Source organism: Lissotriton vulgaris, chromosome 3_1 (genome assembly GCF_964263255.1).
Source record: "Lissotriton vulgaris chromosome 3_1, aLisVul1.2, whole genome shotgun sequence".
Taxonomy (NCBI): Eukaryota; Metazoa; Chordata; class Amphibia; order Caudata; family Salamandridae; genus Lissotriton; species Lissotriton vulgaris.
This window is the reverse complement of record NC_141689.1, coordinates 1,224,052,713-1,224,073,699: the sequence shown is the minus strand read 5'-3', so window position 1 is coordinate 1,224,073,699 and position 20,987 is coordinate 1,224,052,713. Positions and strand designations below refer to the sequence as shown.

The 20,987-nt window shown below is 42.1% G+C and overlaps 1 protein-coding gene across 1 annotated transcript in view; it reads left to right on the top strand.

Annotated features, from left to right (window-relative positions):
- The window catches only part of SMU1 (SMU1 DNA replication regulator and spliceosomal factor), a 61,338-nt gene that overhangs the window by 37,542 nt on the left and 2,809 nt on the right, over window positions 1–20,987 (top strand). Inside the window, exons 9-11 of the mRNA XM_086961692.1 lie at window positions 4,381–4,507; window positions 9,584–9,751; window positions 13,449–13,601. Of these exons, the coding sequence (XP_086817818.1) occupies window positions 4,381–4,507; window positions 9,584–9,751; window positions 13,449–13,601 (448 nt within the window). The remainder of the gene's footprint in view (window positions 1–4,380; window positions 4,508–9,583; window positions 9,752–13,448; window positions 13,602–20,987) is intronic.

Below are 20,987 nucleotides of genomic sequence, written 5' to 3'. Positions count from 1 at the left end.
ACCTTTCCACAGTATTCTAATTGTGCTTTTGGTCAGCGCCTAGAAGGGAAACAAAGGAATACATGTAGTACTCGGGTGATTGAACATAAAAAATTTGATTATTAATGCATTGCTGTTTCTGGGTGGGTTATAACATTTATGCAAACTGTAGGAAGCTGGCTCTTTATATAGTGAACCAAAATGAGGTACACAGTGTGAAGAGTCCAGGCAAGCCCCAGCTTTGTATACGGACGCACAAATAATATCCCAACACTAAATGCTCTCTTTTGAGGTTGTGTGAACGAGCAGTTTGGTGTATCAGTGGGTAGTGCTAAGCATTTTTTTAACCCACAGAGGCAATAAATGAGACACACACTCAAGAAGAAATCCAAGACCAATTTAGAAAAACAACTTGGAATTTTATATGCATTTTGATACCAAGAACTTCTTCTTTATCCGGTAAGTACTTTAAGAGTTATGATTTTTACAGGTAAGTCAATAGTTCAATTCAATGCCTCTTTACACAGCAACACTTCCCTATGGGAGAAAAGGCATATGTTACATACAGTTATTTATAAACGGGTTTCGGGGTCTTCTTCTGGACTTGCGGTCGTAAGGGGCTGAGTTCCAAAATACCACCAGCAGTTACTTGTTACCTGCCCTGGGGCATCTGGGTGCAGAGGTGCTGGTCAGGTTGGGAGCTGTGTGCTCTACGCCGGTACGTAGAAAATGGGGTGGAGGCACCTGGAAACAGGCTGCGGAGGGTGACTTGAAGACAAGTCCAGGAGGTCCCAATGAGGGCTCGGTTCACAAGGGTCCTGGGAGCAAGGCAGGGCAGTCTGTCCCGGGCAAAGGCGCTCAGGTTGCTGAGGGGTTAGGTCGACTGGGCTTGTGTGTCGCAGGTACCTGCTGTTGTTGGTCTCGCTGGTTGAGGGTGTAAAAATCAGGACAGCTGGGCCACTCTGGAAGTAGCTCTCTGTGGTGCTGACGTCACTCGACGGCTGCTCGGTCTCAGTGTTGTCCGGATTGTTTAGAAAAACAGTCTCCACGGCTTATGTTGAGGATTCTAACTGCTAATTACAATTGCATTTGAACTTGCATTTCAAAAGCAGTACTCCTCTCTAAAATGATTCTTATAAAGTCACAGATCCTGGTATCCTTGCCCTACTATGATCAAGCCACCTGTGGTAACCAAGGATGATCCTTCGTAAAAGGAGGCACCCTTAAAAGGGCGCAATCTGTAGCCTTTAAAATGACTGTCACTAAAACCTCGACCCAAAAAGAATCCCTCCCCCTTCAGGAATCTTTGGTACTTCTTGTAGTATCCAGGTGGCTGATCAGTGGTCACCACGGGGGGAGGGGAGAGGGGTTATAGTCCAAGGCACTGGAGTTCAGTGATCTGTAAAGAGTCAAACTGGTCCCAGAATTTGAAAACGGATTACAAAATAGTGGGACAGTTTCCACTGATAGTCTAACGTGTGCATTTTTCTTGCGGAGACCTGTATCTCGGGATCTAATAGCTGAGGAAGAGGGTTTTTTTCTGATGGTTGGTAGTCACGGTGGCACTGGTGGCCTCTGGATTTTGATCTAGCCACTGATAAAAGTGACTACAGCTTCATTCAGAAATATCACCAGAACCGTAAGGAATGGAAAAATGGGATAAGAGTTTCTAGATTTAGAATGACCTCTGGCAGATGGGAGGTGAGCCCACCCTGGTGGATGAACTCTAGTCGTCTTGGGCCCACTGGAGCGACAAAGAAGATAAATACAGGCACTAAAATAGAATGGTCTTGGTATGGGACATTGCAGACTCACACTTTCGTCTTGTAAAGGCAATGGGTGTATCTTTTGCTTCTCCTGGGCAACAAGGCTCTTGCAAGTCTGTAGCTCCTTGGCAGTCTTAGTCCATCTGGATGGCTGACCTAGTTCCTTCTAGTCAGTTTCTTTTAGAAAATGTCACTCTTCCTGGAAGGCACCCTCCAGTACCTCCGTCAGGTAGTTAGGTCATACTTCTACATGCAGGTCAGGCAGCAATGTTTTCCTTGACTAATGCCTAGTCCAGAGGGAAAATGGCAGCCATGCCAAAGTACCAATTGGGGCTGTCTCTCTTCTCTCCTACTGCTAAAGCATGCGTCTTCATTGTTGAGTTGAAACTTTCAACGAAGTTCTGGCTAGAGGGGCCAGTACTCTGACTCTCTGGGGTTCAAGGTAGCATCCCTTCAGCCAACCAGGGAGTCTGCAGACAAAAGGGCATAATTAGACTTACTAGATGCTGAGGTCACTCTCGGAAAGCACAGTGGTGGTATAAAAAGCGTACAGGGGTAGTGAACACAGCTTCCCAAAGCCTTGCAGATGACCTTTGTCCCAACTGTTAGCATGAAGCTGTGGCACACCTTTAGGAAATGCACTTTTAATCGATTGGTCCCATCCAGTGGTTTCACATTTAAGTGCCTATTTGGTAGGAGCCCAGCTGCCACTTTTTCTACTCATGTGCTAACGCCCTATGCTTAATGGGACGTTCACTTTTTTGACTTGAGCTTTATGAACCTGTACAAGAACAGGCTGAGATGAGGGGAAGGAATCTTTGGCTGTTCTCTGGAGATAAGGACTGAGCCTAATCTTGAAAGGAAGGAGAGACTGAGCTCTGGAGATCCTGCCTCAATCCAGCCCACATGAAGCAGAATGCTCTATCAGTACTTTCAAACCGTGAAGATTTACAAGAACAGAGATGAGTTCCTGCAACCCAGCCTAACCCGAAGGTTCCCTATAGTGCAGCGAGAGATAGTTTTCCTAACAAAGAAGTACAAATCCACTGCAAATGTGACTGTATACTGCAGGGCTTTCTCTTAACTCTGCATTACAGAGCAGCCTTGTGTGCTGCAGCCTGACAAGTGATTTCTTTCCCAACTAGTGCCCAAAGTCTCTATGATCTGATGTAGCCTCCACCTACGCGGAACAGATGCACTTCTACTCTTGCTTTGAGTTGTCCTTCTCTGTCGCGTCATAGTACTCCAGCCAATGCGCACTGCCTGTGCTTCAACTTCCCATTGAAGTCTTGCAGGCATGGAGCTGAAGCAGAATCAACTTTCAAAAGCGACTGCTGAGTCGCCCCTTTCCGCCCTGCAAGACAGCTGTCTGCACAATGACAAACTGAGTAAGACTGAAGTGCAAGCACTATGTGCTTTAGAGATACACGCTGGCTAATGCCGAATTTCCTCTTGAAATTGAATCATTAGCGCCTGTGTGTAGCCTCTAGAACAGCCATGAAAAAGAGTATCAAGAGAATCTTGTCCAGTTTTCCTACTAATGTAATGACCTGCTATGAAGTTACCTATCTGTTTCATTTTTGCATAAATCTTCATTTCTTTTTAAGAATAGATGACATTGCCTTTGTTGTGATTGATAAGATGTGCTAAATCAGCTTGGCGTCTGACTCCACACCATACTCCAAGTGTAAGTGTTGACTTTTTGACCCTATAACCCTCTGCAAACGCATGCCTAAAAAGGAGATACTTTTCAATTCCGTGAGCTTCCTATAATATGAAGGAGACTTATTAAACACTGTTGCCAAATGGTGTCCTGGCAGTGTCTAGCTTCTGTGGTTCCTGGGAGAACAGCAGTACTCATCACGAGGATTGGTTAGTTGCCCTGGAGTTCCACAGGTGAAGATCATCAGCCTGACATCTGTGTTTTAAAAAAAAAAGATTTTTGTATCTGTTTTCATTTAATTTGTCACTCCGAAATGGCCAACCCGTATCGCAGGTTTGTCACGCCGATTTAATCTTCTTTTACCCTTCCTAGATTTGTATATTGGACTGAAATATGGTCCATCTAGAATGGTCTTTTAGAAAAATTAAAACATTTAACACTGTAGCAAAAATAATGTGAAAGACCGTGTTTGTGCATTTTTTACTGAAATTTTTCATTATTCACCTCTCATATTCCTGTTCAATGCTCTAACTATACCAGTTTTGAAACCCTAAAACATGTTATGTTTTCATTCCAAAGCAATTAGTACACATTTTAGCCATAACATTTTTGGTAAAAATGTTGGGCAAGGGTTCGATATATTTGTGTATTTCTTAAAAGTAAGATGCTCGTAGCATAAAATTAAATTTGCCATTATTTTGCAAAGGCGGACCGTCATTTTTTAGAGTAAATGGGACATGTAATTTCACACCCTGAGCTCTAAAACCTAAAAAGTGGCATTCCATTTGGATTGACGGAACTGTTCTAATCAGCCTGAAATACATGGTGTGAATTTATGCTTGAACTGAACATTTCTGTAAATTATTTGAATTATTTTTTCTTGCACAGTTTCAGATTAATTGTGTTAGAGAAAACAAAGCCCTAGATTCTTTGTTTCTTCATTGTTGAAATGTTCTGCTTTCTTTGATCCAGGATCCATGGCTTGAAATCTGGCAAAACTTTGAAGGAATTCCGAGGTCACTCCTCTTTCGTCAATGAAGCAACTTTCACGCAGGACGGGCATTACATAATCAGTGCATCCAGTGATGGTACAGTAAAGGTAGGGCAGCACACATATCCAAATGTGTTTCCCACATGCTGCATCGTTCAGTAAGAGTTTGTATTAGAATTAGATGTGGACTTGTGCATTATATAAATTGGCAATGAATTAAAAAAAATGCATTATGACTAGTGCAGAGGGCAAGCTTGAAAATATGATTTTATCCAGTACTCTTACGTCATTCATCTGAACACTTCCCATAAGGTAAGGAATCAAAAATATATTTTTAGTCATTAGCCTTCTGGAGCAGTAATGTATTTCTCTGTAAATGTGTTCTCTTTTTCACTATATTCGAACGGGGGTGGAAATAAAAAATGTTTGTTGTTTTGTATAAGACGTTTTCAACGCCTCTAGTGCAGAGGATTTAGCAAACATGAATCCGCACATCAGATTTCCCCCCTAAGGCATGAACGGGAGCTCCATTCCCTCCCCAACAACAGCAGCCTCCCATTACTCCCATGAAGAAATAGCTCCAACCTGACTGCCTTTGAGGGCTGGAAAGCAGCACTAGCCACCATGAAAAATGTCTGTAAAATAAATGGATGGGGGGGCAAAAATCTACACTGCTGAAACAACTTTCTCACCCCAAGGAGCCCAAAAAGCCGATTTGACACCAGTGATGGATAAAAAAGAAACAACATATGGTGAATTTGAGAGGGTAGACCCCTTCCTGCCATCGAGCCACACTTCCCATTGGCTAGGAGCTGAGAAGATCTACATATTACCACCAGGGAATTATGAAAAGACATCAGTGGGCTATCGGTCCTGCTTTTCCAGTAGTCGAGCTGCACTTCTCATCATCTTAGGAAAAAAGACATATTCGTTTTCCTTTAAAAGGGTGGGGGGGGGGGTAGATTTAGAGGATCAAAAACAGTTATGACCTCAAGGTGATATAAAAAAAGAAAAAGGTGTATTAGTGGAGTGGTGGACTGGCTCTTCCTCGCATTAGCCACCAGCCATCATATGCTTGAGTGAAGGACCACCAGACACCAGGGAAAAATATAAACCAGCATTTGCAATGCAATAGGTCTTGCATTTATTAGAGTTTTAGTTATTGGCATTGTAAATGACAATAGATTAAATTCTCGCAAATGCAAGACCTATACCATTGCAAATATTTTATGTTTCCAAGCGCCCCATGCCGCACTTGCACGTCAGACCCCTTTCTTTAGATGGGCAGTGCTGTGCACTGCAACGCTTGCCGGCAGCAAGGCACGCCTTCATCTTAAACAATGGGGCAGTGCCATTCTTTACTCTCATGCGTGTCGCCAAACTATTTTTTTAAATTTATATATATTTTGTAATCAACAGTTGCACTGCTCACAGAAAATGTACAATATTAAAAAAAATAGGTCGACAAGCGCACCTTTCTTTTCATCGATGCGGTTCACCAAACTGTATTTTTTCAACATTGTAAATTTTTCGTAAGCAGCACAGCGTGCTGCTTGTGTGGCGCTGGTTACTACAAACATATAATATTGAGAAAATAGAGCAATTGGTTGCACATTACTAAAAGGTTGAGCTCTTTTTTTTTTTTAAGTTTGAAGTTTATTAAGGCATAAAGAAGAAAAGACAGTTCATGAAAAAACAATCAGAAGTTATAAAAACAAGAAAACTCTCTTACATCAGAATAATATTGATTAAGAAATAATGTGAAATAAAAACAATGGAATTTAAAATTGCAGAAATACTGAGGGTTGGGGGAAAAACATGAGAATCATACATCATAGAAGTGATAAAAAAGAAAAAGAAAATTAGGATGCATTAATAAGTTACATATACGAAGATATAACAGTTCACGGTGGTTTTTGAACTTCAACATTACGTGGTGGAGAAGTGGGAGATGGTCTGGTAATTCTAGATAAATACTCGGTGAGGGGAAGCCATAGAAGGTCGCGTTTAATTGCTAGGGAAATAGGGGAGACAAAATTGGTATCTAGACGGTGATTAAAACAAACTGCATTCCACCATGCAGAGAAAGAAACATCCGTAGCTTGTTTCCAATGTGATGTAATGTGATGGAAAGCAATGGCTATCAGGAGATCAAGTAGTTTGTGTTTATAGTGGGGTCCAGAAAGGTCAGGGGAAAGGGAGCCTAGGAAAACATGAAGAACTGAAAAGGGGAGAGTGAATTCAAAAAGCTTTTGTATTTGAGACCAAACTAAATGCCAGAAATGGAGAATGGGAGGGCATTCAAAGAGCATGTGTTTCAAATCAGCCAAAGGGCAGGGACAGGACCAACAAGTGGGAGAAGTGTCTGGAGAGAAAGAAGATAAAATTGCGGGAGTGTATAATGTACGATTATAGATAAAAAATAAGGTTTGGGTAGTATTGGCGGCTCTAGAAGTACTTTGAATTTTAGACCAAATTTTATCCCAAAGAATAGGGGGCCAATTTTGGGACAAATCATCCTCCCACGCCAACTCAACTTTGGATTTAGTGCGTTCAACAGGTGTTTGAAGGGATTTATAAAGAAAAGATGCAGATGGAGATTGGTCAAGAGCATTTGAGATGGAAAGGTGAAGTATGGGAATAGTGTTGGTGGCAGGGAGAGAGGAAAGATACAAAGGTTGAGCTCTTGATGTTGCAATATTGCAACGCCAATAGCTCAAACTTTCAGTAATGTGAATCGTATTACGTTGCAGGTGCTTTATTTTTCTCGCTTGGAGCGAGCTGCTGCTGGCAAGCCTGCTTTCCCAGGGCTGTCCCTCTTGTCTCCATTGTGAGGCTAGTTTTGCCCTCCTTTCCTCTCTCCCACTCTCCAGTGGTGGGAGGGACATGGCCTGTCTTCGTGCTCTTTGGCAGCGATTCCAGCTGCAAGGCGCCGACTTGGTGCTGCTTGCTGATCCCTGACAGAAGATGGCCGTACAGAATCTGGAGGGCAGTGAGGTGTGCCTTGACACCAGCTCCAACATTGACTTTATGCTCTGCAGTTGGACTTTGAAAGCGGCAGTGCCCTTTGCTGGCACAACTTCCTCATTGGTCTGCTTTTTTATTTTAATTTAAATTGTGACATTGTGTTACTTTTTGAGAGTTGGTATAACCTGCACACCAATTTTATTACTGAATACAATATTATAATCTAATTATTCTGTTTTTTTTCAATCTGTGCTACCTTGTACCATGACCAGCTCCTGTCAGGCTGTATTATCTACAAGTGAATTTGTACAGATCCTGTCACATATAACAAGGTGCACTACTCAAACCCTTACGGTGCAGTTTGTTGAAAGCAACTCTTTTTACAAAAATTCGAATGTTCAACTAATTGCAGCAATTTCTACTTAGCCCATTCGTACATAGTGCTTACATATATTCCTTATGGCTAATCAACCAAATGATAAACAAAAAGAAGGAATAACGGAATTAACAATACTCAATTTTCCAATCAACTTTTCGTTGATATGACATTTAGTTAACAATTCACATTTCCACCTCATATTAAACAAATCATATTTTGTGCCGTTTTCCCAATGCATTTCGGGAATCCCTTCATCAGGGGAACTCCGGTCCTCGGGAAACCTTGACCGCCAATATGGGGAATGTAGGATTCTTGTTTCAAAAGGAAATGAAGTCGCCATGGTGTAGAAATAGTTGTGTGTTTCCAAATTTGTCAGTCATTATCTCCTATACATCTTCAGTTCTCTATTTGACACTGCCACTCGAGTCATTGTAATCCATTGGCTTCCTGACATTGATCTTGACAGAGCATTGGTAATGGACAAAAGGTTTCTGAGATCATCAAATCTAAGAGCACAGCATTTTAAGACTCTTTTTAATTTATACTATACACCAGCTAAATTGTTTAAATGGGGCAAGAGACTAGACCATAATTGTCCTAGGTGTGGTAATGGGCCAGCAGACGTATTACATATGTTTTGTAGTTGTGTAAACTTGGGACCGATTAAAAATGAAATTGAAAAGTTTTTAGAGGGGCTGCTAGCTGTAATCCATTGGCTTCCGAGGAAGTGAAGAGTTGGCAGTGGGCAGTATTTCCAAATTTTTAGATATACATCTTGTGAACTGGTGCTAATGGGACTGATTTTACACCGGTGAATGGTCTTGACCCAGATCCGTAGAGATAGTCCTGATAACCCTTACTAGTGTACAGGGTCTCCTTTAACAATGCCAAGGTGCCCTATTTGTGGTAGTGTGCTCGAGCAGCCTTAGGCTTACTAGAGGGGGAGTGTCGGGCAACACAGACACTCAATCTCTCTCTCACACACACACACACACTCACTACGTAGGTCAATGAGCAAACATGGATGTTGCAGAATATTGCTGGTGTATATTTATATTACATATATAACACAGAATATGAATGCAGGAAGCATAGTAAACAAGATAATATGGTTATAGTGCAGTCAGTCCAAGATGATCCACCAGCCATCTATATTCAGCCCTCTGGTCTTACAGTGCTGGGATGCCTCAGGGTAGTCATGCGCTCTATAAAAGCGTATTTCTTTCATTCATTTTCACCAGGGGGCCCCAATTGTTTTCTTCTTGGTCGGACACTCTCTTTCCTCAGTGCTTTTTCCATATGGTCACATCTGTTCATCCCCCTTAATCCCTCCGCATAGGGTGGATCCCTGTTGGACCACCTGTGGTGAGCAATATACCTCTTGCCAGGATGAACCCAACTCTCAATAAAATAAGAGCGTTCTGTGTACCATCCCTGTCACCCATGATGCCTAAACATAGGTTCACTTTTGATTCACCTTATCTGCCCCCTGAAGACTCTGGATGTTTACTATTTACACCACGCATGGAGCCTGTAGTAGCCATCAAGCCAGTGGATGATTGACCCATTAAATGTCTGGTTGGACTACAAAAGGTGAACATTTCTTTGAGTTGTATGAGAGAGAGCACCACAGTAATACTAAAGTTAAAGGTAAGGGATGTGTTTTTTCACTTCAGCATTGACTCCATCGATACTTGGAACATCCTACTCTCCATTTACATGCCAGCATCTCAATAACTTAGGAAACTGAATTTTGTAGTCCTCGGGGCATCTGCTGTAAGTACCTAGATATACACTAAATTAATTTGGTGATCTGCTTTTATCTCCTGACATCACAGATTTGGAACATGAAGACAACTGAATGCAGCAACACCTTCAAATCCCTGGGAAGCACTGCAGGGACAGACATCACAGTTAACAATGTAGTGCTGTTGCCAAAAAACCCAGAGCACTTCGTTGTGTGTAACAGGTCAAACACTGTGGTTATCATGAACATGCAGGGGCAGGTACGTGAGTGACCTTATGCTGTGCCTGAGATGCCAGAATCATAGCTGGACCGAGCAATGTTAGGAATGTAACTTGTTTGTCTATTTTTGGACATGAATGCCTTTCAGAATGTATTTCTTCATTTTGGGGTAGTCCTCATAATGCATAACCTTAGAATCCATCCAATCAGGGTGATTCTGGCCTAGACTTGAACACATGAATGATAAAATAATATTAATTTCAGCCCAGACAAAACAGACGCTATCCCTTTACAAGAGAACCTTCTCAGGCAGAGTTCCTAACTCTGAAACTAGTAGTAGCCTCTGGTTCAATTTAGCGTTTGTGGTGATGACATTGAGCCTTCTTTTGGTTTAGATTTCTTCAGTATGTTGTCTGCCTGTGGCTCCAAACTGCCTTAATGTACCGTCTCCCAGTAGGCTGCTTATTTATTTATTTATTCCTTCATTTATTTATTTATTTTGTGGTGCTGTATAACAAAAATCCACCCTTGAACATGAGAATGCAAAGCATGATTACAGCCTCGCCTACTGCTAATGAATTACTTCTGTATGACCAGATTCTCAGACATGACTAGTTACAATGACATAGATCATGTTGAGGCAAATTTATTGTAAGCTAGTTTCCTATCCTGAAATTGTCCCCACTACATTTTTTCTGTGTATGTGGAAGTGGTCTTTCCATTGAAACATCACTTCTGCTCTTTACGTGTTTTTGTAGTACATCCTCTGTTAGAAGAAATTGCTTTCTTCTTTGGCAGATATTCATAAAGATTAGAATATTTCTATTCTCCTGAATTTGATCCCTGAACATTTAGATTTAAGACCTCTTATTTTTATGTCGTTTTCCTATGCATATCTACCAGCAACTTTTGTGTTTTTATTTTAATATTCAAATCAAATTTTGATAGTAACTGTTAAGATCCCACAGTAAGGAAAGAAGAGAAATGAAGCAGGAAATGTAATAAATTGACACTACTGTCATAAGAGAATTTTAGGAAAGTGAATTGTTATGTAATTGTAAATGTGTATGTAAATGTATTGGCATTTATATAGCGCACTACTTACCCGTAGGGTCCCAAGGCGCTTCGACCGCTGCGAAACCCTTCCTGGCTTCCCTGAGAGATGGTCCCTTAATGGGTATCTCCAGGGTGAGACCAGGCATCCCCGGCGGTCTGGTGGGGCCGTTAGTGAAGATGAGGCAAGCTAATGCCCAGAGTTGCCGAGTGTGATCGCTGATCAGAGTGGGCACCGAGGCGAGAGAATTATCGAGTCCGCTGACCCTGGTCCAGAAACCTGCCGCGCCGGGAATCGAACCCTGGTCCCGGGCCGTCCTCTGCTCTTGGGTCTGCCGCCTCTAACCAGTGAGCCACACTACTTCACTAATTGTGAGACCTCACCATGTAATAATGTCACACTCTTTATAAGGTATAATTAGGTTTCTTTAAGAAGACCTTTAGCTCAGTCCTGGGCATCTGTGGGACAGAACAGTCGGGCTTAATCAAATGAACAAGTGTAAAGCATTTAGAGATACCAAAACAGTAATGAGTAAAAGGAAACCACATAATAAAAATCCGACACCAATTTATAAAAAGAGTGTATTGTAGACACCAAAACACCAATCAAGGGAAACCAGAGATATAACTTTTCAAAATTAAAGACATTTTCATTTTAAAAATGCAATACATAGTTTTAAGCTATTAACCCCTTGGCCACTGCGGTAATTTCACTGCGGCGCTGGGGGGGAGGGGGGGACACGCGGCGCCGCCATGCTTGTGACGGAACCACTCCGTCACGAGCGGGCTGTGCTTATGATGGAGTGGTTCCGTCACGGCTCCGCCCACTCACTAATTCACCCGCACAGGCGGGGAATCAGGGCCGTGTGGGCGGAGCGGCCGCGGCATGACAGAACCACTCCGTCATGAGCACACGCCACCCGTGGCTTGTGACGGAGTGGTCCCGTCACAAGCATGGAATGGGTTAAACAAATCTTAGCCAACTGGCTAGCTCTCCACTTGGGGTGGGACACAAAGTGGTGGGGGTCAGGCACAGGGACCACTTAGGTCCAGGAAGACAGTTGCCAGTCTCATCAAGCAATCTTGGTGTCCTCTGAGTCTCTGCCTCCTTTAACATTTAACACAGCCCATCAATGGTCCTGATGCTGGGGGTGCAGGATGCTTTTTCATTGCCATAATTACAGTGAAGCTTGACCCAACCAAGACCGAATTCAAAGAAACAATACAAACGTTGCACAATGATGTGAACGTTGGCGGCTTCGATGTCACCAAATGCCAAATCACTTGGATTCGCCCAGGACACCAACCTCATCCTCATTGAACATAGTGCCAAAAGAAAAAAGACTTCTGGTACCAGCTCTTTCTTCTAAAGAACGACCAATGTTTCTACTGCAAGTGACTTCCGAACTGTTATTCAAGCTCTTTCTTATTGATGGTGGAAATGTAGTTTCACAGGACCTACAGATGCTACAGGGGCACACATTAGGGGTGTAGGATGCTGGCTCTTTATATAATATTGCCACTAATAGAAGAAAGTATGAGCTTTACTGACCAGGGGAAAGCTACTACTGGAAAAGAAAGAGATGAGGTAGCGTCACCTGACCCAGTTGATACTTTCAGGTTCAGGGGAGAGTGGAGGCTGAACAATGGTATAAGAGGGCTGGCAGGTCTTTAGTTAGAGATGACCGGTTGCAGCTGGGCCATCATCTCATGCAGCCTTATCCAGTGTCCCAAATGGACACACAAGAATTGCAATCTACAGTGAACCGTTCTCTCATACAAGACATAGCACACAAGCCACCAATAGGCAGAGGACGCCAGTTATGTCAGACTGGGTGTCCTTTTGTTTGGGAGAGCAAGTAAGCAGTCCCCTCACATGTAGGTAAAAAGACCTACATCACTACACTAGAGTCATCCAGACATTGCCATTGACCTCATATGAGATGAGGAGTGGTAGCCACCTTCACTATGTTTCAGGTTACACTTTTGATGTATCCTCTTTTTAAAAAGCGAGTCTGTGCTATCTAACCTCTCTAATAAAAAGTGGTACTCCCTAGTTGGGTTTCTGATTATCCAATCCACTAGAGGACAAAATAACTGTGCAGGGCAGAACAGCGCTGCAAAGCTATCTAAAGGGCCTCTATCCCAGCAGAGAAGCCTGGGATAGAGGCGGGGGGGTCACACCCCACTGCCTCTAATCTTACCTTCACGCCATGGATGGAAACTCAGAGTGCACCAAGACACTGATAATATCTCATTATACATAGTCTTTTCAAAGGAGGGTCAGAGGAAGAAGAACTGCCAAATGAGGGTCAGAGCTAGTGATTTACCACTGCCCCTCCCTCATACACACAAGGCAGTAGGGGAGCTGGATCCACGAATCCTCCAAGAGTGGAAAGCAATTCTGTAGGGAACTACGTTTTTGGTCCAGTGATCAGTAATGTCTGCTATCAAGATTCTCAAGAAATGTTATCTGAATTTACTCATGCTTCTCCTATATTAAATTATACACCACCATAGGGGGATTCTTGTTCTCCCTGTGCATGATTTACGGTCCTGCTTATTTTTATTGTTTTGATATGCTTATACACATTTATTGTAAAGCGCTCTGATACCCGTAAGGGTCTTGTTCGCGCTATATAAAACTTTCAAATTAATTAATTAATGTAGTGTATCTGTTTCAGATTGTGAGGAGCTTTAGCTCTGGTAAGAGGGAAGGTGGTGATTTTGTGTGCTGCACCCTGTCGCCGCGTGGAGAATGGATCTACTGTGTAGGTGAAGACTTTGTGCTGTACTGCTTCAGTACAGTCACCGGCAAGCTGGAACGAACCTTGACGGTAAGCAAACCAGGGCAGATTGACTTTAATAAAGCACTTCTTTTTATTAATGTCTTATCACATCCAGGTGCAGAAAATGCTGAAATCTGTTTGGCTGCACTGAAACCAGTAACAGCATCGGATATTGTTGGGATATCTTTCTTAGGAAGATCTTTGCGTATGATATTGAGTGATAAGACCATACTATATCTAATAAGGATGAACAAACTCAATTATTTGTTTAATTACTTTTTTTATAGCTAATGATTACAAACATTCACTTGTTCTGCATTATTCTATTATCTAGTGCAGGGATGCTCAACATATTGGCCGGGGGCTGCATGCGGCCCTCCTGACCGTTAATTGCAGCCCCTGGTGAATAGCAGCACTGGGCTGCTGTTCACTTGACAGAGCAGTAACATTCCGAAAGCTGTGAAACAAACAGACATACTTTATTTACACATTAACTTAACTAACGATAAAGAAAAAAAGGTGCCCTAGACAACTTATCTTTAGGCACACCTTTAATTTTAAATACATCTTGCAATAAACATGTAAAGACATTAAAAAAACTCTCTGCAAACTCCAAAAAGTGTATTTTATTAACATGCATGGGAATTTTACCGTAGTAGATCAGATTATATCGCTGTATTGAGAAGCATTTAATAGCAGTGATAGTTTTCAAACTTGATTTTGGAAACATTCATGCTGCCCCCATTCTGAAAACCATGCCATTAGTGAACCAAGAGGCAAGTCATTTCTTAGGTGCAAATTGTGTGCCTTAATTGTTATAGAATTGGAACAACATTATTGTTTATTTAATAAAAACAAGAGACCGTTTTGTACAGCACACATCCTAAACTCTTATATCTTAAGGGGCTCTCATATGTGTTAATAAAGAAATAGGAGGCAAAGTGAAATTAACCATTGTCTAGGATCACCCAATTTCGTCAAGTGGGGAAGCCAGATCTGATACCAGGTTTTCTGGTTTCACATTTTTTAATTCCGCCTTCAGATGAGTATCACTTTCCCTCTCTCGTTTTACATTAGAAGTTAATGCTTTGACTTTAACCTTGGTGCATGAGAATAAAGCGTTGGTGGCAGACAGAAGTCGTGTGAAGGCTTGGTTTGTTGTCCACACTATGCATTTGCTTCCCGTCCACCTACGCCCACCTTTCATCACCCTGACCCTTGCATTGCTGGCTTTAGTGCAACCCTAAGGCATGCCACAGACAGTATTTTACCCCCCCCCCCCCGGGGAAATGATTGCGAGTACCCATGATCTAGTGAGTAAGTCTTGAAATTCTAGATTTCTCCTTGCACTGATGCGTTTGCAGTGAAGAGTAGCATAGGTGATTAATTTTGTGTATGTGTAATTCTGGAAGATTGGCACTGTAAGATTGCAGCTATTGAGGTTTTGAGTTTGGAAACATAACACTCATGAAAGACACATAGTAGATCAGTGATTGGAAAAAGATTGTGAGGTCCTGGACATAGATGGCAGATGTTGATGTGACTGTAAATGGATGAGTCATTGTCTGTTTGTTCAATTTAGTCTTCAAGATTTCTGCTTGTATTCTGATTGCCATAAAAGTTTGCATAAAAGGATAAACATGACTTGTGGTATCTCGGCCTTTCTTTTCGTGGCAAGGACAAGGTATGTGTTCCTTGTACACTTCTTAAACCAAAATCAATGAAAATGAATGAACCAGAACTTAGAATTCATCATGTCTTTGCTCAAAGGCTCAAGTCCACAGCCTTGAAGATCATGCTGTGAAGCAGACTTTGGAGGATCTGGATCTGAGCTCACTCATGCCTCCGATGTTGAAGGGAAGAAAGAAGGACATGGGAAATATTCTCATTATTTGGTTTGGAGACTGAAGATCTGAGAAATGTGATCCTGATCGTCTTCAGTTCACACAGATCTTTCATGTAAAATATTAATTTCAAAGGCAAACATCTAAGGAGGCAGTTCTTCTTGCAAACCAGTCTTCAGCCTGCAAAACAGACCAGTAAGACAAAATAACACTATTGACACTGAAAACGTTGACTACCAAAAAAAAAAAGAAAAGTTATACATTTAACAATGGCGAAGGCAAGACAGCTTCCGGGTTAAAAAAAGACATCAGCAATACTAGGGGGAAAATACAAAAAAGGCTTCAACTTTACTTTGATCTGCATTTTTACACATGGTTGTCAAAACTGCCTGATAACTTTATTGATATAAATTGATGTTGAAAATCACATGTTTCAAACATTTGAAGAAGATTTGAGATCTTACACTGTTGTACAGAAGACTGGACGTCGGAGACAGAGAGGACAGGTAGAATCATAAATGTTGAGCAAATGGTAGCAACACCGAGCCCATCACCATTGCCATTTTTAAGAGAAATGAGTACAAGATGTTTTCTGCTAGTGTGGATTACAAAAAGTGGAAAGGTTGACAGCTATGTAGTGGTAAATACCAGTCTATATTGTTTTTTTAGAAGACCTAGAAGATGGCGTGCAGCCTCCCAGAAGAACATACAAAAGAAGCTCAAGTAATTACTCGAGGCGGGGTGTACACAGGGGATGACGGTAATCAAGTCATACACTCAGTTAATTACTGAGCAACAGGAGACCTGTATCAAGGTGTATGGTGTTAAGCTAGAGGCATAGACACAAAAACTGACACTCCTCTAAATGGATGACAACTGTTTGGACATCCTGTTGATGATTCCCTTGAGCTGATTTAAAAAGACGGTAAAATAGCAAGAGCCGAGGGAGTCTTAAAGAGAGAACGTATATTGCAGGATTGCACCTACTCCAAAGAGACCACTGCAGAGACTGTTGCTTTCTCAGCAACAAGGATACACTTTACATACCTTGAGGAACGACATCCAACCTCATCTTAGCAACCTGCTTTACCATTCCTAAAGACAGACAGAACATTTGTACTCACTTGTGCACCTCACCTAACGGCAGGTTGGGAGGGAAAGGATGAGGGATTATTCCCCCCTGCAGGAAACTCTTGCCTCAGAAAAATGGGTTTTGTGACTAAGGAATGAGTTTTGCTTGGAACTGCTATAATCACCATTGGGAATAAAGCTGAAGCATTCCAAGGTGAAATCACACCACCTTCCTTTCCTTCTTAAAGGTCATAGCTTGCTTTTAAAGGGAGCATTAGTCACTTCTATAAATTAACCCAAATACTGTATTTGAGACTGTAAAATTCAAAATAGCAATATTTAAGACATCATATCAGTGCTGGAAAAAATGTCTTCGCTAAAAGACACGTCAAAGATGTCGATTTCGCGAGAGTGGGAACGCGAGCTTGATTGGTGCCAAATAACTGAAGAAATGGTATATAGAAGCAGGGGTGTGTTAAAAAGTGGGAGAAAATATGGTCACCATGGTGTAAATATAGAGAGAGGCTGGAACTTAAGGAGCCCACACAGGATGGATGTGATCCAGGAGGTGCAGATACCCGACTTGTTATGATGTTGTATATAACCACTGCATGTATGAAGTGCTACATGTTGGAGGGATTTATTTGGAAATGAGCAGGACCTGAGTCCTCACACCTCACTGGGTTAAAAATGTGGGAATATTGAGAAGTCAACCATGTACAGATTGTAGTAATTGCTGGTTTGTATGGTCATCTGAGCAAAAGTTAATAAAAAGAATTCAAAAGAAAAGTGCAGATTTTCACATTCCAGTGCACCCAGAACTTTTGAAATATCTCAGGTTTGTTGGGGGTGGGGCTACATTATCAGTGTAAAGTACTGCCATTTGAAATAAATCTTGTCCACAGGTGGGCACAAAATGCTTGGCTCTTTTGCCTGTAGACCTAAGTTGGCCAGCAGTGTATTTGTGATAATATTTTGTATTATACACCACATAATGCCACAAGCATTTTTTTAAATAAAGAGAAACATTTAATGACTACAATAAGACTTATAGAACAAATATCTGATAAGGGGAACCGGTATATGAATTTTAGAATTATGTGAAAATTGTGCCAAAAGACACTAAGTGCCAGTGATAGTCTATGAAAGAGGTAGACCAGGACCTAGGTGCATTTTAGGCTAACTGCGATGGAGCTTTAGACAGATAAAACTAGTGGATTGGGCCGGGTAAAAGTCTGGAAGTCAAAAAGCTTAAACGTTTCTAAGGCCCAGTGCAAAAAGGGAATTTGGCCCTATTTGAGAAGTAAATCCTCCTTGGGCGGCACACTGCTGAAATTATAGCTGTTGCCATGGAAATGAAGGCTGAGTACTTTAAGCAGGTTGAACCTTCTGGAGCTTTGGAGATTTCTCACTGAAAATTGTCTTAAGTCTTAGTGCTGAATAGGGCTCAGTCATTTTTTTCTGAAGTGCTGGAAAGGGCGGTTGAATTATTTTTCTTGTGGATCCACCTGAATCTCCAGAGGAAAAGTTTTCAGAAGGTTCCAAAACATGTTCTAGTGCTCAAACAACCACAGTAGGGCACTTCTAAGGCGCCCAGGACCTTATGTGAGGGCACTTAGAGACTATTAGTGTGTCAGGCAGAGGCCAACAACAAAGACTAGTCCAGTTGCCAATGGTCAGTTGGGTGCTTAAAGGAAAAAGCATCTTGCAGCTTGTTGGGTTCCTAAAGCTACATAGTAGGTCAGCTAACTGACCATAGCAGTCCACTCTACTTCACCCTGGTTCCAAGCAGGAGCAAGTCCGGTCCTTCAGGCTTCCTATCAAGTCACAGACAACATGTCCAGTCCTCCTCTGATCTCAGCCATGTCCAGTAAGTGTTCCAAGGACGGTGCCTTGTGAAGCCACATTCATGACTGTCACGAGCTAGTGGATTGGGTGACACCTGAACAGTCCATAACCAGTGGGATAAAAGTTTTCTGGGGCAACCCTCTCCACTTTTTCAGCAGTTTCTGATTACCCTGCTTTATACAATCCTAGTGTCCCTCACTCACAAACTCCAAGATGGGGGAGCCCCCTTTCCCCTAGTGTTCCCACCCAGAGGTGTTGCTGGGTAATGATCAGTTCCATCATCTGTGGTCACTAAAAACTGGTTCTGGAGTAGTTTTCCCCCCACTGAGGCTGATGCCAGCCTGACTAGGTGGGCAATAATTAGGGCTTTTCAGATGTTGCCTAAGATTTACTAATGACAGGCCAGGCCACTTTGAAGTAAATTAAGTTTCTGGGCCCACCACAATAGTTTTTCCTGGCCAGGGAAGAAAACCCTTCCCCACTTCCAGGCCTTTGTCTCTGCTGTGGGAGAAGTTTTCATAACTCATTCAGGCCAAGGAGAGGCTAGACAGTTAGTTGAGAGCTAATTCAAATTAGGCCTCCCGCAGCTTCTGTCAGGGTAAAGGTAACTTTCTAAAAGTTAATTTTAAAATATATCTATTTGAAATTCCCTTTCACCATTATACTCAATCGTTATTAAATATAAAACAAGCATTTGAATGCAGTCTATAGCTGGTTCAGGTCAAAAGTTACAGATTTCAGTATGTAACCAATACTTCGACTTTTCTTATGACCTGGTTACAGAGCAGGAACAATGCAGTTTTGGGCCTAGTCAGTGGCTAAACATGCCGTTTCTAATGTCACACATATGCTACTTCTAAATATTATGCATCCTATCATGTAGGCAGCAAGGTGTGCTTATTGTAGGAAAGTGCCCCTTTTTGACAAGGTCACCCCCACCTTTTTCCTAGTATCGAATGTAAGTGCACTGAGTTCCTGCTTTCCAGGTCCCCAGTGCCTGAACCTCTTTCTCTGAAACTGAACTATTGTTTTCCGTATTGGCAATATCTTAACCCCCTCCTCCCTTGTAAGTCCCTAGTAAATGGGCTCTACACTTAATCATAATGTACAAATACACAACAGTTGGGCTCTCCGAGCTCTTCTCGTACACAATGGAACACAGACCTAGGGTACGAAATGACAGACGAACAATGGGAATACTGTTGTTTACAAACTGAACCAATCTCTGCCAGCTGCAGATTGCGCATCACGCACTATGAATTCTTGCAGAGTTTATACTATACCCCAATCAAAACGTTTCGCTTCAAATTGAAAGCGTCAGATCGCTGTGAGAGATGTGGTAGTCCAGCGGCTGACTTCCTACACCTTGCCTGGGAATGCCCACTTGCACATGAATATTGGGCACAGATTTTTGAAGCCCTGGAACAGATGACGTCCATCTCGCATGAGTGTAGGCCCCTGATAGCCCTGTTAGGATAAAACAAACCTATCCCCCAGTTACACAGTCGATACCTAAATCATAACATTACTGCTTGCCAAACACGGAGTAGCTTGCAGATGGGGTAGAGGACGGGCGCCAAAGTTTAAGAAGTGGCTTGATGATTTAATGTATTGCCAGGAACAACTTACTACATATGCGAAACACTCCTACTCCTAAGGTGGGCTACCTGATGTGGGCACAATTTTTAGAATTCTACCATCTGAGTGCAATCTGGGTCAGGGTTACTTCCCACATAGTAGGTGTAAACCATTGGTTACTAACTGTCACTACCCGTAACACCCCTCAATAGAGAATGTAGGGGGCACCCCTGACACAAGCAGCTTACATTTGATAGATGAAGATGAGTAAGACATAGAGAGCCGCTAGGAACAGTGAGAAAGGAAGAATGCTTTGGACTCTTGGCACCAAACCCTGCCTGCCGCAGTAAGTTTTGGCAATCATGTGCAGTCTATAGGCATCAAAACACAACAAGTGTGGTCTCCAGAGTTGCCAGCATGATGCAGCAGCTCCCCAAGGAGAGGACCCTGTGCGCCTGAAGGTCAGATCTGTCCCCCCGCCAATTGAGAGGATTTGTCATTTAAGTGATTTTGACAGGTCTTGGCTGCAGGGTTCAAGCTGCTGCTGTCAGGCTGCACACTGTAAGCCTGAAGCCATGTTTTCACTGCCACGGTCGTGGATGGCACAATTGGTGCTGCAGTCCACAAGTGGCATTTAACTGTCCATCCCCGACGTATATTTCAAAATCATGTACTATGGCCTTTTAAGAACTTTGAAAGTGCCAATTAAAGTATTAAGCCAATTTCAACATGTTGTATGCAACAGAGCACAGACACTGGGAACTGAACCACCCAAAAAAGGGTTACTTTGCAACAATAGCCATTTGTGGTATTTGTTCTAAGCAATTTGGTCATCATTATATACTTTTACAAAACATTATTATGTAGATTCTCTCACAAGGAAGGAAGTGGAACAAAATGTGTTAAACCTTTTTTTTGCTACTTCTCATACTTCACATCTTCCTTTCGGAGAAGCGTTGCTGCATAACAACATGTGAATCTAAAATCTGTTTACACTGCAATAGAAATTAATTTAAACCCAACCAGTTGATGAACAAATCATTTACTTTATGTGAACCTTGAATAATTTCAACATTCAAAATTATTGTTAGGT